Source organism: Perna viridis, chromosome 1, assembly GCF_037379345.1.
Source record: "Perna viridis isolate PV_CMFRI_1.1 ecotype Kerala chromosome 1, ASM3737934v1, whole genome shotgun sequence".
Lineage (NCBI taxonomy): Eukaryota > Metazoa > Mollusca > Bivalvia > Mytilida > Mytilidae > Perna > Perna viridis.
In genome coordinates, this window is record NC_142445.1 from 55,645,404 (window position 1) to 55,667,646 (window position 22,243).

The following is a 22,243-nucleotide window of genomic DNA, read 5'->3' on the forward strand; positions in this document are numbered from 1 at the left end:
TCCTGATGATCCTTAAACTATTCTAGTAACATCTGAACACCACATAATCAATGTGCAATATGACATGAAACAATGGAGAAAATTTATTATCACAGACTTGTTTCTGGCTTATACTTGAACAGTATTAGGGCTCAATATGAAATCAACTATACAAAAAGATATATTTATTATAAAATACAACAATATTTATCACATACAGGTGGAAGATATTTTCATGTAAGATCACAATTATGTGAGTAAAAACACCTAAATAAGCAGATATGTTTGATTTATTTAAATATCAAATAATATAATTCAAATATTGTGCATGTCATGAATCAGGAAACTTTGTCAAAAATATGAATATGAGACAGATGACAAATATTTCTCCTTTAATTTTAAAATTCTAAATTAAAGGAAATCAAGCACTTTAAAATAAGAAGTCTTTTTCATTACTACAGCCTGGTGGTACTTTCAGGCATTTTTAGCTTCAGTTTTCCATCAGGACCACGAGTGACATCCATACTGTTAATACTGACAGTACGAAGTTCTACCATCTCCTTATCTGTAAACAAAATGATAAATTGAAGTTTTCACACTATAACCATTCTTTTATGAAGACCATACACTCAACTTAACCAAATTTTATAGGTATTCAGGGAATTCTCGGTTTAACTTAATTCCAGTCTGGTACTGATGAAGTATCAATTGAGGTGACATGAAACAATGAACATATAAACTGGCTATGAGTGGTAGGGACTCCACAAATTAGTATAAATAATATATTGATTTAAAAAAAAAGAATGATAAAATTCTTACCTTTCTTCTCTGTTTCCATTTCTTCATCATAAAGGTCTGTTTGGATTTTAGCAAAATTAATAAATACCTGAATTAAAAAGACAATGCATTTGGTAATGGAGAAATAATAAGAGATGATAAGCAGGTCTGAACTTGGCATCGTTTTACTTTAAAAGTTCAATCAATAGTTTTGGGGTTTTTGATTCTTCAGGAATAAAATACCTTATATCACTGGTCTATCGCTGGAACTTCCCTACTATTTCTGAACACTACACAAAAATATAGTCCTAATGTAATTCTTTTTATATCATTCAAAACCTCTTTTATAACAAGTAATATGTTTTTTGCAATTTATCTGCTCAATTATATTTTATTATTTTTGCTAATAAAATTAAGATCTAGTCTTCATATCAACTAAAGATTTGAGGGACTCCTTTTTGGCCTTGAAAGATATTTAGTAATAAATTTACATTTAGGGAATTTATTTCTTGCAGTAATGTGTCTGGAAGGATAAAATGTGTTTAAAATTTTCATTCTAACACACTTATAAGTCTTATTATCCATCCTATCATACATATTTTACCATTTATAAACAGGAAGTGAAGAGCAGTGATTTTAACCAAGTAAATTGGTGGGAAAATTCAAATTGATAAAATGACTAGATTTTGAAAATCTCGTGTTAAGGAAATTATTTTCTTCAGCTGATATTGGTTTAATTTAACTATAATTGTTATGTAGGATAAATACTCTGTTAATATAGCTTTACAATGTAAATGCACATTAACTTTTGGATAGATTTAATATTGGAGAAAAAGGTGAAAAGGAACAAAAATTTGTAAATGTGTGTGAAGTTGGATCAGTAGTAAAGATTGACTTTCAGTTTATACATATTACAAAAAGGACAGTTCTTAATAGCATTTTAAATGCAATATGATCACAATTTTATTTAACATCATTTAATCTTTGAAATTTTGTTCATGCTACAATTTTCACAAGAATCAAAAACTGTCAGTGCTATCAGCACTTTGATAATTATCTACCCATCTCATTCTAACCAAACTTTTAGCTATACACAACCATATGCTATGAACAGTTTAGCACTAGGTGCAACCACATCAACATACCTGGTCTAAGGTGGTCTGTGACACAGAATAGTCCTCAATATGGAGTAAATTTCTAGCTGATTCTAGTTGACCAAAGACATAAGACAGCCTAATCTCTAGTCTCAACTGGTACTGTAACATATTGTGGTGAGATTCCTTTAATATAGCACTAGGGAAAGTCTTCATTATAAAGTTATCTACTGATGTAAGATCAGGGTCATCTCCTGATATTCTTAGCTGTAATGTATAGCCTTCTCCAAACCTATAAAAACAAAATAGAGTAAAATCCGCACCTTATCATGCCACAGCAGTTTACTATAGAATTGCACATTTACTGGGACTCTCTCAACATTGTAATTTTTAGATGAAAATAAGCGCAGTCAAGTATTTTGACTTTTGCATTATCCAAATAATACTGCTAGATAATTTCATTTCAGACACCCCTATTTACAATACCAATATTTACCTATTTTTGAGATGTTGTGTACTGCCTAGACACCTAAATCTACCATTCACCATTATAGACAGTCTATCACACAAAGCTTCACATTCCTCCATACTGAAAAAAAAAAAAACAAGTAACCAAATTTATCATTATCTTAATAGTAAATGTTTCACTTTACTAAACAGAAAAAAAAGAAATGAAAAAAATGCTGATAAAGAATAATTAAAACATACTTTTGGTCAAATACTTTAGATTTATCACAGATAATTGTTGCAATTAGATTTAGTTGTAAAAACTGCATCAATAGAACAATACAAATACATGTACTACAATTTCTGAAAAATCAGTAAACAATTTAAAAGCAATGGAAATATACAGAAATCCAGCAGCTTCCTTACAACAATTATTAACCATAATACAATCATGTATCAATACACTCAATCAAAAGGCATAAATAAGATCAATCCTCGATATTGGAAATAGAAAACTTATTAACTAACCTGTGTGATGTTAGAATGACTGATCTACCCTCCTTTACAATATTATTTATACAGGTCCACAGAAATCTCCTGGCTTTGGGATCCATCCCTGTTGTAGGTTCATCCTAAAATTGATACATAAATCAAAATTAAAAATTAAAAAAATATTCTACACATATTTATTTGTATCATGGCAGCAAAGTAAGTGTATGTTAATTCTGCTTATAGGGAACAGGACAAACAATTCATATACAATATACTTATTTAAACAATATATTGTAATGCTAAATTACCTATATTTCTTTCATTACCATTGGTTGATCTGTTCCCATGATCAACAATTTATACTTGATACATATATATTTGAATATGAATGGGAGTCCCACATTGTTTCAAAACTACCAAGAATATTAGTGAAGGATTAGTTATGAAACCCATGGCTGATATGAATTGATGTCCTACATTGTACAAAACCTACCAGGAATATCAATGAAGGATTAGCTATGAGGGCCATGGCTGTAGACAACTTTCTTCTGTTTCCACCAGAGTAACAACCACATGTCTTATCTGCATACTGTACCAATCCTAACTTATTTATACCCCAGTTTGCAACCTATAGAAATAAATATATACATGTCTTGTAAATTTAGAAATTGTTGTGACTGACTCAATCTTTAAAACTCGCAATATTGACTTCCAGAGTAACTGAAGATTACTTTGCATTATACCATTAACATACAGATATTTCTTGATATCTACTATTTTGCAGATGAATGTACAATGCTTGTCAAATCTATGATTGATTAATTGACAGATTGTATTTTAATGCCGATGGTAGATATTATTAGGAACAGAATGTTTTATCAATAAAAAAAATCCTGTTTTGTCCAATATGCTGAGCCAGTTTTTTATGAGCTCAAAGAAACAAGAACTCACAGGTAAGCATGTCATTCCACTCCGACACATAATTCTGACTGCAAACCAGTCAACATTATATTTTTGATATGCTGAATGTATGGTGGAAAATCAGTCACTACCAATTTTTAAGTTTTTGGTAAAAAAAATATGCCTCTAATCTAATCATGAGTTATTCTATATATTCTATGCTGAAATTAAAACTTTATAATATACCCTATCTTACCTCTTTAACATCACATTCTGGAATTCCTCTGAGTCTGGCATAGAACTTGAGTATTTCTTTCCCAGTCAGTTGTGGATCTATAGCATCATATTGTGGACAATAACCTATATCTTTCTGTAGTTTACTGGTTTTAATACTGAAACACATCAATAAAGAACTTGTTCATTGGTATAAATTACAAATTGAAAATAATTAATTTTAAATATCTTCTAAAACATCAGATTACATGAGCTGGGATCAAAGATAGAAAGGCATTCAATTAATATTTGTCATTAATAAATCCTTTTTATGGATATTGTTTTTTATTTATGAAAAGTGTATGTAAAATTTGGACCTAAAACACCTAGGTGTTTGTAAGTGGACTACTATTTGATATTAAGGGGAGGGCTTGGAAGATTTCTTTAGATCAATATATTTATATTTCACATACATTAAATCCAATTATTTATTTACATATACATGAGTAAAAGTATATTGTTCAGATTGGACTGTTTTGAAAGGATTAAAATATTTTTTCTCTCATTTTCATGATCAAAATATTTATTTTCAAAAAGATCTGAGTCAAATACTTTAAAGTTCTTTCAAACCCCTCCTCAAAATCAATTGACTGTCTCCTTATGGAAGCAATAAAAAATATAGAAGTGGTATGATATTTTCATATGATGTTTTACCATTGAGACAAGGTGTCAAGTTGTCTAGTCAAAAATGCCCATTGAATGATTTGTTTCATTATCCTAGAAGAGTTAAAGATGAAAAAGTTCCAAAAATTGAATGGTTCCATATTATGTCTCATTTACCTATAAAAGTTAATGACAAAGCCAAAATTCCATTTTCATTTTCTTCAAAACCCTAAAATTACCTTTCATTTCTGATGTAAGCATTTCCCTCAGTAATACTAAGAGCACCTGTCAACATCTTGAACATTGTGGTCTTCCCAGCTCCATTCACACCAAGTAGACCAAAGCATTGTCCTTCAGGAATACCTAGACATACTCTGTCTACAGCAGTATGTTTACCTTTACTACCAGGTAGCTTATACACCTACAATGTACAGTATATCAAAATTTAATGCAGGAAACAGGTAGGGTATTTTATTGTCATGGAAGTACATGTAGAATGAAATACTTACTCTATAAAATTAACCTGAAGATCTTGAAACATCCATGTGAAAGTTATGCAAAGAACAAACAAACAGATTCTCTATGAAAAACCATATAGTATTATTATTAAAGCAAGCAATAAAGTTCCTCATTTTCAGCAAAAAATATTCTGAAATTTGTTTCTTCTTAAGAAAAGTTTCTGATAAAAAGTATGCAATACCTTCTTACAACTTCTGGTAAGTACCTTGACTTTCAAAGGAAATTATAACAGTAGATCTGTCATACATGTAACTTACATGCATGTAAAATCTTGAAGATACACATGAAAAGACACCAATCTCTTGGGCTAATAACATTGATTCACCATTACTGTTGGCTTTCACTGTTTTTATTGCCATCACATTTTTGTTGTAAGGAGCATCCCCAAATTTTAAGTGGTAGTAATTTACTTTATCTGTTATATTACTATTTCAATACTCCCAGTAAATGCATATATGTACAAATTTTCTGTGTTTATTTTTCCATCATTATCTTTATCCTTGCTCTAATCCAAAAACCTAGTGTAACAGCTTGTCTCTGCATAGCCTAAATATATTTGAACTTTTCTCATGAAAACTTGGTGCAATATAAATTGTATTCTGGTCAGCTTTGTACTTGTACCACTAACCTATCCATATGATTCATCTTACCTTGGTAAGGTTCTGTAACATCAGAATCTCCTCTGAGGCACCACCAGCTAAAATTCTGATCCTCTCCTTGGCTACATCTTCATCTTCATCCTCTGTATCCTCATCACGAGGTTTTACCACCCTTTAATCATAATACATACATTTTGTTTTCAGTCCGTCAGTTGACAAATAAACCAACTTAAAAATATTTGGTTCAATTTCCACCAAACTATCTATAGCTTACAGGTTATATAAAATTCCTTCTTTCTACTCAAGAGGTAGGCCATTTTAAATTTTAATTTTTCCAACTACACAAAAGTACTTTCCCCATTCAATTAACACAAAATCTGTTCATTAGCTAGCCTGTCTTTCAATATAAAAATGATATCTGTAACTTTGAACGAAAATGTATTTTTTTAAATGACACATTTCTAGTAAACACAAACATCACAAGTCAACAAAGTCAAGAATATCAGAAAAAATGATGTAACAGAATTTTCAGTGGCTATTTGAAGTATATACCTAGGTCTGGAGAATATTTTGTATTCAATCAGGATGTTAATGATAAAGAATGCTGTGCCTACAACTGCCATGGAGACAAGGTTCTTTCCAGACATGCTCCATTCAAGTGGACTCTTCATGGTGACTCCTGCAGGATCTATAAAAACCAAGATACTGTAAATTGTGTTACCTGTCAAATGTTCAAAAGTTAAAACAGACGAATTCAAATGATTTCAAGAGGTAAAAGAACAATAACATTTTGTGAGATTGTATGACATTAAGGAGGTAGACCTAGGGTAAGGGGCATAACTCATGAAATCAGTGATATGTTTATCATATTCAATTTCAACAAAGCCTCTCAAGCTTTCATTTGAAGCAGAATAAAATGAATCCAAGTTAATTAGATGCTGACATAAGATTAATGTTAAATGCTGAATACAAACATTCCAATGATTTTTAAGAGTTGTGTCCCTTACCCTAGGTCTATCTCCTTAAATCTATAAAGGTCTAAGCATATAGGGTAGAAAACAAATGTGGTGAAACACAACAAATGCACCATTGTGTAACACCTATAAACATAGTGAATACTTACAGAGAGAGCATTTTTCATTGAAATAAATTATTATTTCTGTGGATTTAAATAGAACTGGAAAAATAGCTGATAAACCATGAGGGATAGTAAATAAGTAGGACATTAATGGAACACTGATTTATACTCTGGCTAATGGTGAAAAAAGGGGGTGGCAAATGCCAAAAAAGCCAAACTGAAATGCTTTTGGGAAGTTAACCTGTATTTTATGATACTAAACAACTGTGCTTTGTTTAAAAACAAAAATCACTGATCTGTTCTCAAGTTATCATCTGGGAACTGTAGGGGGATGGACAGACATGCAACTTTTTGGAAAGTATCACATAATACCATGCCACTATGTGTTGGTGTATAATAATACCCTTTCACCAAATCAACTACATGTACTAAGCTAGATACCTAATTCAAACATCCATACAGAGGAACTCAGACTTACCATACTTTTTGAAGGCATCCCTATAAACCTGATTTCTAGATAGATCTAGTAAACCTCTACCCAAGCAGAACTGTGGCAGGAATAGTAGGGCTTCATTTAAAGCATCATTTATAGACTTTAGGGACTGAAACAAATGAATTAAAAATTAAATGTGGTACAAAGTATATGCTATTATGTGTAGAAGAGACAGTTATAACATGAATCAGAAAAATAACATACAGATTGAGAAAAAAGACATGCAAAAGCCTAAAAAGATTCAACATAAACATTTACAAAAAATGGTTACTTCTATAATGATGATCATCAATTCAATGAAACTTTCATTACAAGTTCAGACTTTACAAACAATATAAGAAAATTTACTGCAATTATTGACTTTTGCAAGACACCCCTTAACTATTATTATATTAACTGACCTCATCTTCCTCAGCTAAGAGTTCCAGTACAAATATAGCCAGAGTAGATGTTGTTCCAATGAATATGTTCACAGATTTTAGTATTACCATGGCAGTACTGGGTACTTCAAAGTATCTAGAGAACGGGTACATTATTGGAATCATAGCATACCTGGAAAAATAATTTGTTGAAATCTTTTATGTGGTCAAAATAAATATACTTCCAGAATACAATTTCTAAAAGTGTTCAGATTTCAATATTGAAAGCATTATCAGTTTAAAATAAAATGTGCTTTGTACTTCCAGAATATCATTTTGAAAATCTTTCAGATTTCAAAATTAAAAATTTGGTTAAAATAAAATGGAACATTAAAAAGTGAGACTTAAGAGTACTTACCCATATAACAACAACAGTGAAACCAGACAAGGGAGATTATCAAGTCCAATATAAGCCTCTCGTTGAAAAGCCATGAAAATCAGCAGACACAGACCAGTACATATAGAGTAATTAACCTGGGAAAATAATATATCCAAATATAATGCAAACTTGTCAGAAAGTAATTAAATTTAAGAGAAACATTTGGCTTTTAAAAACTAAATGGTTCAAAACTTTGTACGCTAGATGAATATTTATCCTTTAGATAACCATTTTTTCCTTGAATAGATTGTACTACAGTAATCCTTTGAATAACTTGGGCTACAACAGAAATTTAGCTTTGTTACGAAGCTTTCATCAAAAACATGCATTGTAAAAAAGAATACTTACCAAGTCCCAGAGAAAGTTTGTTAACCAGTAAATGAAAGGCTTGACACCACTAATGAACTGTAAGTGTTTGGAGTATGATACCCTCTCTTCTATCAAAATCATTACAAAACTGGCCGGGATAAAAGACATGGCAAAGATTATGCACACTGCTACTACCACATCTGCTTTGTTGTTAAACCTAAAAATAATAACTAGGATAATGACCCCTGGCTTATTTTGTGGAAGAGTATTACATAAAGCAATATTACATCCCAAACAACTGCTATTTGATGAAAGACAGCAGTAGTTTTAGACAACAAATGTGTAAGTACTTTAGAATTTTAATTGTCATTTAGTGTTAGTTTTGCAACAATAAATGTTAGGCACAAGTTTTTACAATCCTATTTATGGAAGATGAAACATAGATTATTTGTTTTTGTGAAGTAAAAAGCACATCAAGTGGAAACTTACTGAGATTGTTGTTGAGTCTGCTGTTTAGTAGGAGCCAGGGGATGAGTGAAGGCTGTAATACCATACTGAGATGGATCTTCATCTACAGGAAGGTTACTTCTTAGAATAATGTTATTCATCACATTCATATAAGCTACTACAGAAATCCACCCTTTGTTGTTGTACCATACCTATAAAACAAATATTACAATTATTCACACTGACATACTTACCCTTCCAGTGCACCTGATACACTGATATAATTACCCTTCCAGTGCACCTGTTTTCACACCTGATTTATTGTCAGAGTTCATATTGTAAGTGATTTAAGTGTTTAGTGCACAATCTTGTTTTTCATATATTCAGTTTTCATATGTAAATGTATTTTATTGTTTTCATATTTTGGCAATGTCATTGGATACAGATGTCTCTAAATTGTCATTCTATTTTGATGCTACAGTATTTTTTGCCCATATTCACAAAGCATAAAAAAAATTGTTCACAACATGAATGTTTATCACTTGAAATCTCTTGAAGTTTATCAGTGTTTGAATAAAGCTATGCTATTCATATGTTATTATACTGGTAAAGACTTCAGCAAAGGAATGTTTATAGGGCAGAGCAACAGTGGCATCTTATTTTTGTAGACATCCTTAAACATGAATAGCTCAACATTGTTCCATCAGAAGTGACACATTATTGAAATGATGTATGCACTTAGGAATTGATCGCCTGAAATTTTAATACAGATGCACAGCATGCGTTATAGAAAGTCTCACATATTCCAAAAGGTCAAGACATCAGTTATATAACATAGAGGTGCATTATCAACAAAGTCAAATGTTATTTCAGAACAAATAGATCTGTCCATCATAGATAAAGCCTAAAACCATATTAGGCTATATATCTATAATCTGTCATTATTATTCATTAAAAAGCTGCATATATCATATCTTTTGTAAACTGCATACCAGTCCTCTTTTCTTCAAAAACACCACAAAATGTATTTGCATAACAAAACATGAATAATAAATTGCAAAACAACTTATCCTCATTTCTCTGACCTTTTCTTTAGGTAAATAACAATGCTATGTGTTTGTGTTATCTTTGTGGGAACAAAAACACAATTAACAAATTCATCCCTACCTTATTGATATTCTGTGTGGAGAAGTGGCTCTTGATTTCAGTGATTTTTGACCATATTTTAGCATGTTCCCTATCCAGCTTATGGTCTGTCAGATTCAGTGATATCAGGGACTTCAGAATAGATGATACATGTCCAGTAGATTTTCTTTCTTGAATCTTTGAACCAAATGACAACCCACCATATCTTAAACATTAAAATGCAACTTTCAAAAAAGCAATTCAACAAGCATGTTCACCTAATGGGCTGCCAAATCAGTTTTGTTGCTCCAAGATTCAAAACTGACTTCAGCAACCTGACAATATCAATGTTAATGCATAACAAATTTTTAGTATTATACCAAATTCCTTGTGAATGACAAGTGCATATCAAATGCTTTAAGATGAATAAATTCCACAATTAAACCAAGAAAAAGCAGGATGAAAAAAACCTTCCATGTCTAATTTAGAAGCACTACTATCTTACCTGCGAGACAGAAATCTTGAGTTAGTTTTGACCAACCAGTCACTAATATTTCTGCCGGTCATGTTGTACAGATAATCTGGGGTGTGTAACAACTGTTTGGGTGGCTCAGCCATCTCTGAAAATTATACAAAATCTTATGTAAAGGTCAAGATTACTACATGTATATATAAATGTGATATATCCTGGAAATATGTGGCTTATGTACATACTATAAATTACAAAAGAAACAAAGAAAGAACAAGAACAATGGGGATGAATTTTGTGGTTGAGTAAGGAGGTATTTCTATATTGTATATTGATTTGATTACTCCTGGAGAGGAGAGGTGGAGAGTACTCCTGGTATGGAGAGGTGGAGATTACTGATAGAGGTTATTATGGTGACAGACCAATTACAATAGTCAAAACAAATGCAGTTATTATTACTATTTGACTCACCTGCAGGACACTGTTGTACCCCTGTAGAACATGAACATTGTGGCAGCTTACTGATGATAGGTTTGGTTTTGTACTTCAATACTCTATGTTTTTCATTGCATGGTAACCTGGAATGATTGTCACAACATTGGTTAGTAAGAACATAAAAAAAGATTAAATAATTTTATAAGCATTACTGATTTATTTCTTTACATAATGAATGAATAATTTACTGGTAAATGATAATAAATTTGATGTACCATATCACTCTAGATATAATATTTGTTCTAAAATATCATTGAACAGAACAATCACTTAGTTCTGACATGCTCATTACTGTTAATCTGATATATATATGCATTTTATCAGAGAAGGTAACTGGTAAGTGTACCAGACTTAAGTATTGAGGTGATTTGCAACCAGCAAGTATCAAGTTTACTATGATCCTACCATAGCCCTTGGATTTTTACTGATTTTTCAACACCAAACATAGGCCTTTATTACCCTTACATACATTGGCAATCTAGTAATGCCTTAATTGTGAAACATTCCATGAACATTATATTTCATATCTTACTTCAAGGACAGGTAGTCCCTAAGACAGGAATTACCAACACCATACTTAGAAAGTAAGACTTCTTCTGATGCTTCCCCTAATCTACTTCCTGGTCTGTCATTGCTGAAAGTAAGCAAAAAGGAATAATTATTAAAATGCTGCTACTGTTCACACTAGTACTTGTTTCATTTTTACAGTTTACCTTTATTCTCAACTTGATAATTTATATCTGTGCTGTAAATTTGATAATTGAAGGAACAATTTCCAAAAAATAAATTTTCCAGGTGGAATAGGTACTATGGGAAACAGGATACATATATATATATATATATACCTACCTATAAAACATATACAGATGGTGATCCCCTTTTTGTGGCACTAGATGCCATGGGTGGATTTCAAGGCTTGGTGGGTCACTATAGGGAGGATTGGTTTCAGAAAATAACATGGCAATCAGAATAAAAAGAGCTGGCATCACAATCTAAGAAAATATATAACAAACAAGACATTTATTATAATCCAGTATCTACCATTGTATTTTTACATCGATAAATGATGATTATGTTTTCTTCATGTAATGTATGTCTTTGTTTTAAGACTAAATGAAAAATACAGGTTCAAACATCTTAACAGGATACTGTTTGAAATCATAAATAGTATTATTTTATCATTACTTTGTAGAAAACTAAAACAATTGAAAACATTACCTCACATACAAAGCCCTTTTTACTTCTTTTGAAATGCTGGAATCTTTTAAGTAAGATAGCATATATCTGTTTCCACCACAGCACACACCCAGAAGCTAAAGTATCCTGTTTATGTGTAAAGGGAGTTTCTGGTTCTCTGTTCTCCTCTTAAAGTTAAGACAAATACATCATAGGTTAATGGAGACATGTAAATGATATCCTTTGTACTATCCTTTACAAATATTTAAAATTTTGATCTGAATTTCATAAACAAAGATAAAATACTTGATTCTGTGTCTTGGATGAACCCAATGCTACAGTTCCAAAGCAATAAAATACTTGATTTTGTGTTATGGATGAACCCAATTCTACAGTTAGAAATTTACATATTGATAACCATGAATTTATCTTTATGCTGAAATGATTTTTCATAATCTATGAAAATATGGCATCTAACAGGATATTAAATGATACCCTGTCACATTGCAAAAAAAAATCGGGGGATAAATAAAATTTCAAATGGCTATCACTTTTGTGTAAAAATCCACACAATCTGAAATTTAAACTTGATCTGTATTTTCATGATATTCAATAACTATACAAAGTTTGAAAAAGATCCTTCAATATCTTTTTAAGTTATCATTTGAAAATTGTCCAGGGACTGACAACTTTTCGGAGGGTACTACATAATACCTTTCCACTTCATGTGATGGGGTATAAAAACTAAAAGATATGGTACTGATAGGTTTTTTTGAATTACTCAAGAAAAGATTTAACAGGCAACAGCTTGATAATATTTACCTATTTCAACAGCATCAGTACCAAGCCTATTTTCTTCTGAAATACTTCTTAGAAAGGATCTTTTCTTGTTTCTTTTAAAACTTAGTTGAGTTACTGGCCGAGCTATTCTTCCACCTATTAAAAAAAATCAACAAAAGATTTCTCATCTTTATCTCTCAAGAAAATAAATGCAGTATTTTATTCTGCTACAGTACCTACAGAAAGTGAATATTTCATGAAAAAGAAATTGTTTAAAGAAATATGTTTCCTTTACTTGTACATTACTGTGTATAAAAATGAAAGGATATACGCTTACCATCAGTAACCTCTTCTAGTTTCTGTCTCTTAGATTCGTCTGAATTATCATAATCATCCTCTTCTGCTACTTTTAAAAATACCTACAAGATGAATAAAAACCATGAACCTATTAAGTACCATTCTTCTTTAGAATAAGACAATAGATGGCAAATCATTTTTCTAAATTCAGTCTTTTTTGCCACAAAAATATTCAACACATTTAAAAATCAACCTAAAAGCAACAATCTTGACTGGGTACAGGTAACTTGATGGAAAGACTGAAGGTAATATAACACTATAATTAAAAGAAAGAAATAAACCTCTTCAAGACTGGTATCAGAGATTCCATAACTCAATATTCCCAGATCATTGTGACAGTTTTCTAACTTCTCAAACAACATTTCAAAGTAACCATCTTGAGCAGCCTCAGATGGAAGTTGAAATATTATCTCAGTTGAGTTGTCTTCTACTAACTGGGCCCTTCTTACATACTTTCTAACAAATGCCACCAATCTTTTCAGAGAGTAACCTGTAAGCATAGGAGAATAAATTACATTACAACTTAAATATATCTATAAAAATATAGTTTGTATCAACATATGGTTTCAAATGTTAACAATTGATTAATTTCATCACACCAAAAATAGAAATTGCTTTTATACCTCTCATCAGCCTTGCACCATCAGCAGGTCTAGGTAATGAAGCTTCACCATCAGATCTGTCAGCAGTAAGGTCTGCATCAGATCCTGCTGTCTCCAAAAAGCCTTCATCAAATATATCAGACAACTACAAAATATACAAAATGATAACAAATTTATCAAATACAATTCAAATGCTTAGATGAAAATCTCAACTGTGAACTTGATACATATGTATTCAGTTCTCAATTTTTTTATTTTTGTAATTCTGTATATTTTTTAAAATCTATTATTAATACCCTTTAAAACTTGCCATCGGTACTCACACATGTATCTATGAATCTAATTACTATAATTTAATTATAATTAGGAACTTATCAATACAAATTGTCCTCTTGTACTACATTGAGAAAAAGATAGCTATCATTGCATTTTGTAAATCAACCAGTCAGTGATTATCTCCCCTACCTGTCTGTTAAACCTAATTCTATGTTCATTCTCAGTTCCTGTACTTCCACCTTTAACCATGGTCAAATAATACCCATTGCCATACTGTGATTTAAGGAAAAGACTGGAACCACAACAGAGTAGTTTTCCCTGTGAGATTATTGCTATCCTGTCTCCAAGAATGTCAGCTTCATCCATGTGGTGAGTTGACAAAATAATAGTCCTGTCTAAAATTGAAATTTAAACTCAAACGTAAAACGAAGAAAAAAATTCAGTCTCTAGGATGAATAGTAATTTTCACAAAAAAATACTGTGTCCCTGGTATGTGTTTTAATTTCATTCATTAAATCTGTTAGCCCTGTATGCTATATTAGAAAATAAAAACATAATAATTTATCAAAGAAAAACAAATCTCCCACTTCTACCATCCCTAGCCTAATACATAGTACATAAACATTACTGTTTACATGATGGTAAAACATTTCTACTACACTTATTTCAATCAAAACTGTTATCACTTGGGTCTCCAATCAATTTCACATTAGTAAATGCTAAATACTAGTACTCACTTTTCTTAAATTTAATGAGTAATTCCCATATAGCTCTCCTGGCCTGAGGGTCAACCCCAGCTGTTGGTTCATCCAATATAACTGTCTTAGCATTACCTACAAAGGCTATTGCTACTGATAACTTTCTTTTCATGCCACCTAAAAGTAAAAACAAACAAATTAGAAACGAGCATCTAAACCAAAATTCATCATAAAATAATATCTTTCAGTAAACTGATATTATCAGAAGCATTTATATATAAATTCATTTGATATTTTTCGTTTTAAGTTCATTATTAAGTATCTAAATAGTCATTTTAGAAATCTAGCCTTTCTTATCAACTGTGTACAATATAATATTTCACAATCAATTCTAATAGTATGATATACATATAGTCCAGTATATTTGATCATAGTACAGTATCTTCATAGGAAACCCTACCCAAGAGTTGATCTAGGAATTCTTTAGCCCTATGGTATAGTCCAGTATCTTCATAGGAAACCCAACCAAGAGTTGATCTGGGAATTCTTTAGCCCTATGATATAGTCCAGTATCTTCATAGGAAACCCTACCTGAGAGTTGATCTGGGAATTCTTTAGCCCTATGATATAGCCCTGTATCTTTCATCATCCTGTCACTCTCAGCATGGGCCTGCTTGTTAGGTTTACCCTTGAGGCTGGTGTAAAACCATATATGCTCCTCTACTGTTAAACTATTCAAAAAGAAATAACATATATTTTTAGACTTTTTGCAAGTATTTACATGTATCCAAATATCTGTTTGCCATATATATGACTAGGATAAATTTGATTGGGAAAATATTGAAATCTGCATAATATTAACTATACATTGAACATAAAAGGAATACCTGGAAACATATTTGTATCAGGAAGACAATTTCTTAGATAAAGACTAAAAATTATATTAATCTACAGAAAAATCTTAAAGCATAAATTTACGGCCACACTTTTTACTTACAAGTTGAAGAGAACATTATACTGTGGACACATCCCTAGACTGGTCCTTATCTTCTCCATGTCTGTCAGAATATTATGTCCATAAATATAGGCTGACCCCTGAGATGGTGGAAACAATCCAGTCAAAATAGACCTAAAAAGTAAAGCAGAAAAGTACTTAACTTAATTGAGGAAAACTTCATTCAAAGTGTTTAAAATTTCAAAGTTTCATCAGTTATAAAATTTTGATTATAGATATCAAAATGGCATGTAATATGTTTTATTAACTAGATATGCACAAGAACTCTTCAAATTTTACAGAAGGTTAAATTTTTAACCTCATGAAATAGATTTGGTTTTCCCTTGATAGAATGACCATTACCTGATTGACTACCCAAGGTAGTTAACTGAGAAATTGAGAAGGAGATTTAAACTTTCTACCAGACATAAATTCAAATACTTATGGAAGAAATGAAAGTCTAAATCACTACCTCAGACATTTTATCTGGTTATGTTCATTCAATCAATCTAACTATTTTACTTGCTGTAACAGCCTAATACATACATCGTAGTTGTCTTTCCTGCACCATTATGTCCTAGAAATGAGGTTATCTGCCCTTCATAGAAATTGACACTCAGTCCATCCACAGCATTCTTCTTCCCTTTCTTATACTGTTTCTTTAGATTCTTTATTGATACACCTAATGGTTTATCTGTTGGCTCTTCTTCTATTTTTGGAGCATCTACAGTTAATGAAAATATTTAAAATTATTCTTACTTAACAAAAAAGAAAAAGATGATTATATAATGAAACTCATGGTTCATTTCACTAAAGTATATACCTCTGTATCAAGACAAGACACAAATGATACTCAACTTGATATGTTCTTAAAGTTGCAGCTTTCTTAAAGGACTATAACAAATTTTGGTCTCTGATGAGTTCAGCCTACTGACTTTATTTAACATTGACTGATACCAGTTTCAGCCATGGTTAAATACCATATGAAGGGTATTTTTTTTGTGAGTTGATCAGAAGTTAAAAAGCTTATGCTACACCAGAGCACACATTTCAGGGAGCTTTAAGGTGTAGTGTACATATTTGTGGCCATTCAAATTGAAAACCTTTCCACATAGGCAAGGTTCTCAATAAGTTTTAAAGTAGGTGGAAGAAAATTAAAAGTAGGTGACACCAATGAGGGCCCTCATTTACCAAAAGATAGCAAATTTTTTTTTGAGCAACAAAATAGCCAGCGCCAATGTCAAAGTAGACGGCACTTATTGAGAACCCAGCACAGGAAAAAATTGTGAAATTTGGCAACAGCAAAAAAACCTGCCATACAGTATCATCTTTCATGTATTATAAAAACAATATCTAGAACTATACCTTTATTATTGTTTGAATCCTCTTCCTCGACTGTTCTACAACATGTAGCACCACACCAGTAGGATGGTAAGATGGGGAAATACCAGGGTCTGGGTAGGCCATAACTACCTGTGAAATACCGGTATATCCAGTTCATCATTATTTTACCACACCTTGAAATGTTTGTCGCATTATATTTTTTATTTTATCAGTAAATTTTTTTGTGGTAGCATTTTCATGCTTTTTCCACACCTTAAAAAGGTTTAAATTTCTTGTATTATATTTACTAAATGGTATAATTTAGACATCAATTTACTTTAATTTTACATTTGTTTTTTTTAATAAAATACAAAATGCAAATTATCTATTTTACATCTATTAACAAATTTAATATGGCATTATTTTGAATTCATTCCAATGAAAATTCTGAAAGTTTTCAGGTTACTCTTGTCTCATAGACATTTACCCACAATGCTACTTTTCTACTAACCTGGGAATACTGCCTCTATATACCATGTGAGTAGTCCATATATTCCAGCATCAGATAACATCATGATGATACACAGGTACAGATTGAAGTGGTCATCAGGGATGGGACTGCTGTTAATGTTATACCACTGAACACCAACAGCTTGTTCTTCAAACCTGGAGATATACGTACAGCCAAAACCAAAGGCTACATTAGATGACAAACTCTGTAAAGGAAAAAAAATATCACATTGACATAACTTGAACACAGTGAATGTTCAGTATCTTGTTATTAAACTTGAGAAAAATAAATGGTTTGGATATCAATTCATCATGGTCTTGTATTGTTTTTCCAATAGGCTTCAACAGTAAACCATCAATTATTCATTGTTTTATTTAAATAATAGACAAGGTGTTTCAATCTTACTTTTGACCATATATTTCCATTAAGGAAATGTTGGAAATAATTTTAAGGTGCAACAAGGCAGGAATTTGGGACACCAGAACAGGTCAAACTAAAAACACTTTTTTTTTACTTTCACTTAGAGTTCTTAAAATAGACTCCTTTTCTGAAACATTATTTTTCATGAAAATGCTGTTTTTTTTTCAAAGAAAAAAAAACAAACTTTTATCATAAAAATGTACAAGCAGTAAAAAGTTCCTATGGTCTACCACCATTTTAAAGACAGCATGTAATAAACTGTTTTTTATTACATAAGAAGTTCAACTTACAATAGCCAATTTCTGGTCTAGTGACATCAAATGTTCCCAATGTCTGGCTAACAGATAGGGTAAGTATAGGGCAAAATATATAAAGCTGGCACAACAGGCACATAGGTTAGATTTGTTGAAGAATGTGGTAATGAGGAAACACTGCATGATGGTAGATAAACCATAGACAGTCAGAAATACTAGGAGTATACTGGCATCTGTGTGCTCTATAACTTTACCAACCTGTAAAATTATTATAATGATAATGACCATACTTTTAATATAAAATTATAGTTTACAAAACACTGAAATTATTGTACTGTACATGCAGAAATTAATTGTTTCCATTTCAACACAATATCCAGTATTTCAAAATCATCTTTCTTTACATTTAGCAACATATGTTAATTTAACCATTCTCTATTTCAAGATAACATGCCAATTATTTTGTTAACAATTTTATTCACTGGATTCTGAAGTTATCATTTTTATATAATTCTAAGATTGTGATATTGAATAAAGAACCTAATATTCTTATGAATGCAGGCATGTAAAAGTCAATAGAGAAATGGAAGAACATAAAACTGGAATAAAAATATACCAAAAAACAGTTACTGTAAAATCCTAAGTAAAAACTTGATTTCTGATTTAAGTCAAAAATAATAATGTCTGTAAATAAATCATGAAAAATTCTATGAATCTTTAAACTATTTTACAAATGTTTAAAACAAACCTTGAGGACAACAACAAGAAGACAGACAGTGACAAACATAACAATGAAGGCATTAATAAACCATGCCAGCCAGTGTACACCATTACTCAGACCCATTATCTTCATCACTTCCTTCAGTCTCATCTCCTTCTCATATACAATGTTCTTACAAATCATAGCTACAGGAAACAACCAGGCTAACACCAGGAACAATGGCAAAGTCTTACTTATACCATATATAAACCTGAAAGTAGAGTTTACACATTGCATATCACCTTCATGGATATAAAAGTTAAATATTCAAGAATGATGCTTATTTATACCTACATTATACATCCTTTTCATACATGCAGTGATAATGTTGGCTTCTTTCAAAACTACCTCATCCTCTTTTAACTGAAATAAAATGCTACCCATGGTGCAGCTTTATACAACCACAGAGATTGAACTCTGAACAGTTGGGGCAATTACAGACACACCATTCAAGCTTTACTCAGAATTTGTTTGGGATTAAATATTTGACAGAGGAAAATAATTTGACCAGAATCACAGTGACTCCTTTTTGGCCCCTTAATCCTCAGTAAGCACAATCCCAAAAATCAATCCTAGCTTTTCCTTTCACTTGTGGTACAAGTTCAAGGAGATCCATGCACAATTTAACCATTTTTTATGAACATCATGAAAATGCTTGTTTTTGATCCCTTTTTTACCCCTAATTCCTACTACATGGTTAAGTCACAACCCCCAAAATCAATCCAAAGCTTCCTTTTTTGGTATGGCACCTTGTGGTATAATTTCATAAAGATCTATACACTTATACTCAATTACTGAAGGGACATGAAGTGTGTATGGACCACAAAGCAGGGAAATAGCCTTATTTAAGAAGTAACTTTATGGCAAACAACATCACTGACCTGGTAGATATTAGGCTAAATAGTTGAACTCAATAATATAAGAGCCGTTTTTTTTAAATTTTGGTAATTAGAAGGCAGTGACTTTTCTAGCACTCATCATTTTCACCAATTACAAAAGACTTTTCAGAATGACGAAAATAATCTAGTCTCAATTTCGTCTTCTGAAATCCTTGAAAGTACAAAAAACATTAAGAGCTGTAACCCAAACATTGGTTCAAGTGACAAAAGCAACAATTTTATTACCCCAAGCTAATTACAACTCCCCATAGGTGTCAAAAAAAATTTTGTGTAAACAATCATGTAATTTGCTAATTAAACTAATCAGGCACGTGGAGTAAATATCGATCTCTGAAAACTCAAGTATGAAAATTCAAATGGTGGTAACAATTGCTGCTTGGAAAATTCCTTTACTTCTCATTATCTTTGTATCAAAATGACATAAAAAGTAATTTATCATTTATTTTTGTACATGCAAACTTGAGTGTAAACCAAATGTGGGTAATTTTGTCACTACCCCGGTGTCCCTACATTTTGTAGTTGCACATCAGAAATTCCGGTATTTACACTCTTGAAATATATCATTTATGCTATCAATGAATTCCTCAGGGACCAATACTAAACATAACTGAAAAATAATGACATAAATTTGTCATTAACTCGGTCTGATTTCCAAAAGCACGTTGAAAATTGTGCTAAATATAGATTAATATATAAGAGTGTAAAGGGATTTCTAATTTTGATGATTCTTAAAAGCTGGGTTTTTTTCTTTTTTAATTAAAACTCAGGCATGCTATTTGGATTCTCTGGAAAACATGCTTGCACAATTGTGGAAAAAAAATGTGCTTTATTCATATGCAATGTACATGTAGATTCAAGTTTTATTTAATGTCTTTACACAGTGCTGTAAATAACAGATGATTCTGAAATATCTTATGTCAGATGCAAATATTAGCATACTTTAAAAAATGTATCATTAAAATGGTCCTCATTTTCTCATACAAAAATGACTAAAGCTTTCAAAATCCTGGAAAAAATCCTAAAAGGCAATATAATTTTTCCATCCACATTTTTATATACCTTAAAACATTTGTTTACTCAACATAACATATGTTATAACTGTTTTTGCAGCACATACATTAATGATGTATATGTTGTGAATGACTTACTGATCTTCTATGTAACAAGGATAAGGAAACTGTTGAAGGATCAGTCCTATGTTATCCTTCATCCCTGTTTGGGCCTTTATAATGGCATGTTCTATAATATCCTGGATGTAGGCAAACCCATAGGTTAAGTATTTGGTCTGTGGTCCTGGCCTACTACGGGGACCTGGAGTCCAAAATCTGCAAAATAACTTATCATGAAACAACAACATCATTTAGCACTATAAATAAACTTTTAACCTCCAATAGAACACTAATGAACTATGAAATAACATTGCAACTCCACCTACTTCCCAATATATATTTTTTATATTTAGCAAATTGATTGTAAAGAATGTACTACAAAATGCACTTTTCCTATCAGAGTACTTATTATACGCATTTACTGATAAGAAAAATGAACCTTTTACGCATTGTTCAATAGATTTTGTCAATGCTTCAATCAATTCAATAGATGGTTTATTTTTAATGAATTTGTTTCAATTACTGCCCTAATTTTCAATAGATTTTTGAAAGTGCGGTTTGAACTCTAACAAACTTACTGAGAAGCTGACATAACTGTAAAATAATTTACCCAAGTTTTATCTTACCTATCAGTAACTTGTTTGGTATTGTCAACTCTGTCTGTGTCCATTCTGATTTTATAACTGACATGTTTAGGAAGTCTATTGGGAGTTCTCTTGTCAACATCAAATACAATAGCTGAAATTTTCACAAAAATTACAATAAAATTATTATTTTAGTTAAGAACTAATTTTTTGTAGATATCATGGTAGGTCTAACTTTCAACAATACGTTTTTTTGTAGATAAAATTTCCATTGAAAAGTCAGTTAAAAATCATACCACTTATTCTAAACTTAATTCTAATCTGTTGGCAGATATGGAATTCAAGAACTAATAACATACAATAAAAGTATCTCACCAGTTTAAACATATAGGAATTGTAGAAGGTAATAATACATGGGTGGATCCAAGGGGCTGGTGACCCCATATGCTTGAAAAGTTGCTTGATTATAAAGTTAAAATTGGTTCCCCCCTTAGGACAGTCAGCACCCCTCTTCCCTTTTCAGAATTTCTAAATTTGCCAATGCAATGATGCATGTTATAGATTTAATGAATTTTTTGGATGAATTGAACGTTGCTTCTACTT

The 22,243-nt window shown here is 31.3% G+C and overlaps 1 protein-coding gene across 1 annotated transcript in view; it reads right to left on the reverse strand.

Annotated features, from left to right (window-relative positions):
* Window positions 1–205: 205 nt before the first annotated feature.
* The window catches only part of LOC148629461 (phospholipid-transporting ATPase ABCA1-like), a 32,949-nt gene continuing 10,911 nt past the window's right edge, over window positions 206–22,243 (reverse strand). Inside the window, exons 13-48 of the mRNA XM_088551554.1 lie at window positions 21,683–21,794; window positions 21,096–21,272; window positions 19,037–19,259; window positions 18,325–18,546; window positions 17,615–17,819; window positions 17,146–17,253; window positions 16,327–16,504; window positions 15,784–15,915; window positions 15,378–15,517; window positions 14,826–14,963; window positions 14,278–14,483; window positions 13,834–13,957; window positions 13,492–13,700; window positions 13,191–13,272; window positions 12,896–13,009; window positions 12,116–12,261; window positions 11,747–11,889; window positions 11,430–11,531; window positions 10,874–10,980; window positions 10,439–10,553; window positions 9,976–10,159; window positions 8,851–9,020; window positions 8,401–8,578; window positions 8,032–8,147; window positions 7,656–7,806; window positions 7,240–7,363; window positions 6,236–6,371; window positions 5,735–5,855; window positions 4,805–4,986; window positions 3,946–4,081; window positions 3,283–3,417; window positions 2,826–2,929; window positions 2,347–2,439; window positions 1,902–2,142; window positions 799–865; window positions 206–544 (exon numbers count right to left, since the gene is read on the reverse strand). Coding sequence (XP_088407680.1) covers window positions 435–544; window positions 799–865; window positions 1,902–2,142; window positions 2,347–2,439; window positions 2,826–2,929; window positions 3,283–3,417; window positions 3,946–4,081; window positions 4,805–4,986; window positions 5,735–5,855; window positions 6,236–6,371; window positions 7,240–7,363; window positions 7,656–7,806; window positions 8,032–8,147; window positions 8,401–8,578; window positions 8,851–9,020; window positions 9,976–10,159; window positions 10,439–10,553; window positions 10,874–10,980; window positions 11,430–11,531; window positions 11,747–11,889; window positions 12,116–12,261; window positions 12,896–13,009; window positions 13,191–13,272; window positions 13,492–13,700; window positions 13,834–13,957; window positions 14,278–14,483; window positions 14,826–14,963; window positions 15,378–15,517; window positions 15,784–15,915; window positions 16,327–16,504; window positions 17,146–17,253; window positions 17,615–17,819; window positions 18,325–18,546; window positions 19,037–19,259; window positions 21,096–21,272; window positions 21,683–21,794 — 5,231 coding nt within the window. The 3' untranslated portion in view covers window positions 206–434. The remainder of the gene's footprint in view (window positions 545–798; window positions 866–1,901; window positions 2,143–2,346; window positions 2,440–2,825; window positions 2,930–3,282; window positions 3,418–3,945; window positions 4,082–4,804; window positions 4,987–5,734; window positions 5,856–6,235; window positions 6,372–7,239; window positions 7,364–7,655; window positions 7,807–8,031; window positions 8,148–8,400; window positions 8,579–8,850; window positions 9,021–9,975; window positions 10,160–10,438; window positions 10,554–10,873; window positions 10,981–11,429; window positions 11,532–11,746; window positions 11,890–12,115; window positions 12,262–12,895; window positions 13,010–13,190; window positions 13,273–13,491; window positions 13,701–13,833; window positions 13,958–14,277; window positions 14,484–14,825; window positions 14,964–15,377; window positions 15,518–15,783; window positions 15,916–16,326; window positions 16,505–17,145; window positions 17,254–17,614; window positions 17,820–18,324; window positions 18,547–19,036; window positions 19,260–21,095; window positions 21,273–21,682; window positions 21,795–22,243) is intronic.